Source organism: Neolamprologus multifasciatus, chromosome 7 (assembly GCF_963576455.1).
Source record: "Neolamprologus multifasciatus chromosome 7, fNeoMul1.2, whole genome shotgun sequence".
Classification (NCBI taxonomy): Eukaryota; Metazoa; Chordata; class Actinopteri; order Cichliformes; family Cichlidae; genus Neolamprologus; species Neolamprologus multifasciatus.
This window is the reverse complement of record NC_140445.1, coordinates 13,411,401-13,418,502: the sequence shown is the minus strand read 5'-3', so window position 1 is coordinate 13,418,502 and position 7,102 is coordinate 13,411,401. Positions and strand designations below refer to the sequence as shown.

General features: G+C 37.3%; 1 protein-coding gene across 10 annotated transcripts in view; it reads left to right on the top strand.

The window, feature by feature from the left end:
• Nucleotides 1-1,556: 1,556 nt before the first annotated feature.
• The window catches only part of sec31a (SEC31 homolog A, COPII coat complex component), a 32,555-nt gene continuing 27,009 nt past the window's right edge, over nt 1,557-7,102 (top strand). For 2 of the 10 annotated variants that reach the window (XM_085168582.1, XM_085168580.1), the window contains exons 1-6: nt 1,557-2,282; nt 3,421-3,500; nt 5,366-5,489; nt 5,580-5,778; nt 5,879-5,974; nt 6,856-6,996. In XM_085168582.1, the coding sequence (XP_085024708.1) occupies nt 3,422-3,500; nt 5,366-5,489; nt 5,580-5,778; nt 5,879-5,974; nt 6,856-6,996 (639 nt within the window). In that variant the 5' untranslated portion in view covers nt 1,557-2,282; nt 3,421. Of the gene's footprint in view, nt 2,283-2,343; nt 2,366-3,420; nt 3,501-5,365; nt 5,490-5,579; nt 5,779-5,878; nt 5,975-6,855; nt 6,997-7,102 lie in introns of those variants that run through there. The other 8 variants (XM_085168584.1, XM_085168583.1, XM_085168585.1 and 5 more) reach the window with 6 other exon arrangements.

Below are 7,102 nucleotides of genomic sequence, written 5' to 3'. Positions count from 1 at the left end.
GTGCGATTACTGAGATAAAACAGTGCAACGTGTCGGATGTGTGAGGCAGAAAGAAAGAAGGTTGAGTAGATTTTAACTGGGTCTATTACAAATATAAAGCAACGGGGGTTATCAAGTTGTATTTCTTTATGTTGATTTTCTGTACCACTTGGTGGCGACAGTCATTGGTGGTGGCAATCCACCACTTCGTTGTTTGACCGTCGAAGAAGAAGAACAGCAAGAAGAAGACACACAAAGAAGAAAAAGAAGCAGAAGGAGAACCATGAGTGTTGATGTTGGCGGTCAGTATCATGGCTGGGAAAATAAGGCTCTCAGAGAAAATTAGTTTCTGAAATGCGAATTGTTATATGTACCTTAAATTGCATTATCTACACCATTCCTCTAGGTTAAATGTGTAGACGGTTTGGGGAGCTAGCTCACTTCTGAACGTGATTTGAAACGAGGTGTGGCATTGAACGTTAGCCCAACTAATCCCTCCCGACTAGGTTGCAAACTTTGCTGGTTTGGTGAAAAAGTAAAATGTTGATCAAGAGTCGGCGGCAGCAAAATAAGCCAACATTTTCTGAAATTGGAGTAAACGCTTAAAAAAATCGGCGCACATCCCATAATTCTAATTCTTTTTTTTCTTTTTTTTTTTGCAAAATACAACTGTACGATAATCGTATTTTGCAGGCAACTTATGTTCTGATTCGTGTGCTGGTTTATATAGAAACTAATTGATTTTGTTTTCACAGGTTAGCTGCAGAAAAGAAGTTCCCTTGAAGTGAGCCACATGTGGATGGGACTTGCATGTATGTATGTCTTCATGTCTAACAACATATTGTGAAATAAATATCCTTCCCAATGATTATACCAATCACTACCCATCTGACCCATTCATATGTCTGGGGAAGATTATACACACGCTTTCAAATGAGGGTGTTATCTTATATTTTCTTAACTAAAGTGCACCTCTACTGTTAAATTTAACAGTTTATTTTATTACTCCGATTGTTTTTACAGGGTTCAACTGCTGAAATGTTTCCCCGAGTTCAGGTGATGTATTGATATAGATGCATAATGACCTGACTGGTTTGCCTTCATGTTACTTTCAATTTGTTGTCAAATAAAATCAAATTGTCAAGAAAGTTTTGTTTTGTGACATTCATTGGCTGTTGCTACTTTTTTTTAGTGCATATATTAAAACAATGCAGAAAAATACATTGCCTCTGATTCTCTTTACTCTTAGCATTGACAGAGTCAGACTGCTAATGTTGTAGATAAACTATAGTTACTCTAGTTCTATAGTTATGATTTTGTCCTACTGCTTTATCGCTATTTGGTGCTAATTTGTTTAAAAAAATGGATTAATCCCTCCCCAAGATATTTGAACAGTTGTTAAGAAGGTAACTGAACAAGTTTTAATGACAATTTGAGTCAAAAAAGGCAAAAATATTTTATAAAATGTTATTTTTGGCCTGTGAGACTTCTTTTGTAGACTCAGCAAATTTGGAACTTTTTCTTAATAGTCACTCTGTTAGTAACCAAGTTTCTAAAGAGAATTTAAAATGTGTTCTTTTCTATTTTGTATGTTATGTGCAAACAATTAAATTCCATGTAGTTTTTATGTATATAGCACCAAAATCGCAACAGATACACCTGTTATTCCTATCGCTTAGGTGCCCTTTTTATGAGTGGCTTAAACAAACAAAAAAGGAATCACTCCTTTTAAAATGGTGCCGTACAAGAACTGAATGTGACTGAAAAAATAAAACCCTAAAAGAACAGCAAGAATGCCGAGAAAACTACAGCTCGAGTCATTGGGAGCAAAATATAAATGAATGAGGGGTGGCTAAAGAGTTTTGCATATTACTGTAAATGAAATACTGAAATGCTTTAAATGATATAAAGACCGGTTCGTTACTATTCCTACTCCTTAATAAAGAAACACTTTAAAATGATAAATGCTCACATAAAATAGTTATTACTAATATTTTTAGCGTTTATTATAAAAATCTTAACATTAGCATAAGTTAGCAAACAGGGAGAAGCTCCCCCGGAAGTTGTTCTTCTTCGTGGCAGGAGGAGGCTGTTGCTTAGTGCCACGTTGATGGAGACCAGTGGGGACGTGGAAATCTGTCTCGAGTCCGCAGCCGGGACCCGGTAGCCTCTTCTTCTGTTTCTACAGCTGTAAATCCCTGAGCAGAATCGAAAGGGGAACCTGTACGGGCGGAGACAGTTAGTGTTTGCCCTACTGTTTTTTTAATGTGTGCGTTCATGTGAAAAGAAGAGAAGAAGAGAAGGTAAGCCGCTTTAGTGAAGTAATAGATCTGTGTGCGGGTTTGTGTGAGTGTGTACCTGTTTCTTCTCTCATATGTTCTTGCAGGTAGCTAGCAGGCTTCTAAACGCAATATCTCATTGCATCTGCATTAGTCCAAGCCGAACCATGTCGTAGTAAAGATGTACAAGAAGTGACAATAAATTTACGCGCATTTCTCGTATTATTCGAGGCTCATAAACGACACGGCTGTGTGGCTTTTAATTGGTCCATCAGCTGTTAGCTTGCTGCTAGCAAGGACTTTTATTTTGTAATTTTAACCAAACGACTGCAAAACTTATCGGAGCTTCTTTTAAAGCTAAATGTAGCATTTCTGATGTCCTTTCCCGACACAGCCCCGAGCTACACGAAGCGTGTGATAATTAGTGCCAGTCAGAGCAGGCCTTTGTTACTCTGTAACTAGTGTATTTATTACAGCAGCAAGATGAATGGGAAAGCGTGTGTAAAACTGTAACTACTTGTTTATTAAGCGGTCCGCTCCCCTCGATGTAAAAGAGACAGATTCACACTTTTGAAAGTCGTTATTAATATGGTATTAAAATTCTTTGATATTGTTAGCACACCTAACGGAAAATAATCCATAGCAGTCTTGCAATAAATGCAACTCCATGAAGGTGTTGTGTTGTGGTTGAACTGATAGAAAAGTCAACACATAAAAACGGCCATAATAGTCACCATAAAAAGTTATCAATATTGATTTTTGTTTCCACAGCAGATTTCTGCTTATATATCCAGCCTGTCATAAGTGTCTAATGAACATTTAACAGTGTTTACAATGTGGTAAACGATGCTATAACTCAAATAAATAATTCAGTAAGATTCAGCTGGAACCTCAAAGTGATCATACAACCAAGCCAGCACCTTGGGGAAACGCTAAGAAAACTGCACATGTTAACCTTTATAAAGCTACCATTAAAAAGCATTGTATTTAGCCACTTAATTTGAAACTGATCGTTTAAGGTCTTTTTTATTGTCATAGAAACTAAACTACATGAAAGGATCCAAATTCTGGTTATTCTGAACGCTAAAGTGAGAGAAAAGTGTCATAAATAAATTGTAATAATCACTGCACAGTCGTTCAAACTATGCCCTTATTTCTCAAGGATGAAACTTAAAGAGATCAACCGCACAGCCATCCAGAGCTGGAGTCCTGCACAGCACCACCCCATCTACCTGGCAACAGGTATGAGCATGCAGAAAGCATCAGCACAGGCGTGCATCTGCTGCCGTCTGTCACTTTGACATGAAATTACATAATTTATGTCGGTTACTTCAGCTATTTTCACAGCCTCTTTAAGTGGAAAATGACACGTTTAGTGTTGTATATTTAGGGCTGCAAGCATGTGGGACATTTAATCATGTGAGGACGATGCAGGCTTCAGAATTCTCTATGAAGTTGTCCTTATTATGAAAATAGCAGGAGGCCAGGGCAAATATTTGTAAAAGTGGGTGCTATCAGTGAACTTTTAACTCATATTCACTAAATAAGAATGAATGATAAATCAACTCTGCACCTCTGGAGACAGAGTTGTTATGGTGTGACTGTACAAACTGTCGGTTTTAATGAATAGAGTATTTTATCTGTAATTTACACTTAATGTGATGCTACCAGGTTTTTTTGAATGTACACCAACAGAAAATGTTCTGTCCCATTTCAGTTGGGTTTTCTTCTGTTTCAATTATAGCCATCATACTGTTGTTTAATCCTTGCTTTACATATTTGACATGATATAGTAAATGTATTAGATAGTAATTGATCATATGAGCTGTTCTTAAATAAATACCCTGGAAGGATTTTTTTCCTCAAATAATGAGCAGTACCATGCAGATATGTAATATCACAGTTTAAGAATGGATGGATACTAGAAAGGCAAAATTTGCCAAATAAATGATGCTAGACATCCCCAAGAATCAGTTGTATGAGGGATAAAATGCTCTGGACTGATGATATAAATAGAGCATTTATCTTAACAGCTTGTTTTGTTTCCTTGTTTGCATATTATTTTTCATACTTGCATGTTTCAGATCATCAAACAGGTTTTAATATTAGATAAAGATAACTCAAGTAAATACAAAATGCAGTTTTTAAATGATACAAAAACGTTATCCAAACCTACCTGGCCCTTATCAACCGGGTTATGCAGCAGGACAATTATCTAAAACATACCACAAAGTCCACTTCTGAAAGTCCGATTCAGATGGCAAGGAATCGGCTTGTTTAGTGACCTTAAGTACACAGTGAGATTAGGAACGCCTCAATCCCTACAAATAAATCTGGTAAAAGCCAGCACGTCTCTGGTAAACCGCTTAGTATTAGTGTTACAGTTAGGCTGAATTTTATCTACATGCTGAACAAGCATAGTTTCTGTTACCTTTCACATCTAATTTCTTACATACATTTTGACTTTAGAATCCATTTGTTATAATATTCCCCTACAGATGAAAGTGAATGGTCAAAAAATAAACAAGAAAACAAAAAAATAATAAACAAGTGAAAAGCTAACTTGCTTACCTAGCATGGGTTCTCAGAAAGCTAAGAGACACAGGAATGGAGATTTCCTCACTACTGCAAAAAACTTTTCTACATAGTATAAGAGTTTGAAAAAACAAGACAACTGCACTTAAAGTTTTGTGAAGATGTTTCAACTCTCATCCAACAGGCTTGTTCAGTTCTGTGCTTTGTGAGTTCATTATTAGGGAAGTAAAAAGAGGAAGAATGCTAAATGATCACAATAACAATCTCCTTCACAAATATTGAGTGATAGTGGATATATTCATCCAGTGGTGCAGCTATTGTTGAAGATCAGAAAGCAGTGACAAATATCCATAACAATTTTTAATAAAAAATGGGACTTAAAGGCTTTATTGTTTTTATTTTTTATGTGATATTCTTCTAACTTCAATGTAGGACGAGAAAAAATGCAGATTTTTACAGCAAACAAAAGATTGTAAATTGTTTGGATTATGCGTTGGAAAAATGGCTTAATCTATAAACATAGCTGCATATAGTTTTTCTGTTGCTGATGTTTGATACCTGTATTTCTGCAGGAACATCAGCTCAGCAGCTGGATGCCTCCTTCAGTACCAATGCCTCCTTGGAGTTTTTTGAGCTGGATTTAGCTGAGCCATCTCTGGATATGACATCATGTGGCAGCCTTTCCTCCAGTCACAGGTAGAATAAAGAACTCTCCATAGTAATATTACTGATTTTCTATTTTCCGTCCTGCTGTTAATCAGGGCTTCTTCTTCTTCCTCCTCACAGATACCATAAGTTGGTGTGGGGTCCATATGGTATGGACTCCCAGGGTCATCCCTCTGGTGTTCTCATCGCAGGTGGGGAGAATGGCAATGTTATCCTGTATGACACTGCAAAGATAATGAGCGGAGAGAGCGACGCCATCATCGTTGAGAGCGACAAGCATACAGGGCCAGTGAGAGCTCTGGATGTCAACCCTTTCCAAGTATGGTGCTTTTCACCTTGTGCAAAGGATTTCAGCTTGAAGCTGGGTTTAAACCCCAGGCAGTGACTCATTTGGTGTTTGTGTCTTTTTTTTCCTGCAGACAAACCTTGTTGCATCAGGTGGAAATGAGTCTGAAATCTATATCTGGGATATGAATAACTTTGGCTCTCCAATGACACCAGGACCTAAAACACAGGTATGAAGAATTTTAGCCCTTTTAGTCTAGAACTTACTCAGCTTGACTCGGCTCAGCTGAACTTGGTTTTTAGGGTTTTTTGATAGGTGGTAGTATCTCTTACTAAGTGCTTTTTTAGCACCTACTCGGCCGGGGTCTGAAGTGATCTGAATCAGTCCGAAAGTGTAACGTCAACAGATTGCACGCCACTGATTGGCCAGTCAGGGGCATCACTCGATGAGTCATAAGAACTCAAGAACCTTCACAACAATCAAAACGGCCATTTTTTAAAACCTTCTAACGAGGGAAATGGCTACACAAAAACCAACACCGTGGTACTCAGTTGTTTTAGAAAACAACCAAAACTGAGTTGAGCCGAGTAGGTATTAGTGGAAAAGGGCCATTACATAACAACAAAATAAATATCTACTAATGGCATTTTCCATTTTCACCCAGTTGCATTCTTAACCAATGTTGGTCTTCTAATGATCAAATATGACTAAAATGTTTTCCTTTTCAGAACTTTAACTCTTTAAATGTCAGTTTGTTTACAACATGCCATGGCTAATTTTCACTATACTAAATGTGAGGCTGAAAATTTTGGGAGAATTACTACAGTTAGTGATATATCCATAACTAGAATCAGCATTAATTTGGATGCTTTTTTGTTGTAAGGACTACACAGTACCTTTCCATTGTCATTTCTACATTTCGTATACTTAAATGTACCATTTAGTGCTTTTTTGGTATTACTCTGCTATTATATCATCATCTTTCAAATATTTTAGTTGTCAGTTTTATGTTGGGCACAGTTTTTCTCAATTCATGTATCTAATTAACATTTGTATATGACACTAATGAATGAATAGTCCATATGAATGTTTTTTGTTTTTCTCTTAAAGCCAATGGAAGACATCAGTTGTGTGGCTTGGAACAAACAGGTCCAACACATCTTGGCCTCAGCCAGCCCGGGGGGTCGAGCTTCAGTGTGGGACCTCCGCAAAAATGACCTCATTATCAAAGTTAGCGACCACAGCAACAGAGTACGTTGTCAGAGAAACCCTCAACATGGTGCATTTTCTCCCAGTTCTTTGGCTCTGTCTACTCAACTTAAACAGTCTAAGATCACTGTTGCGTGTTTCTTTCCAG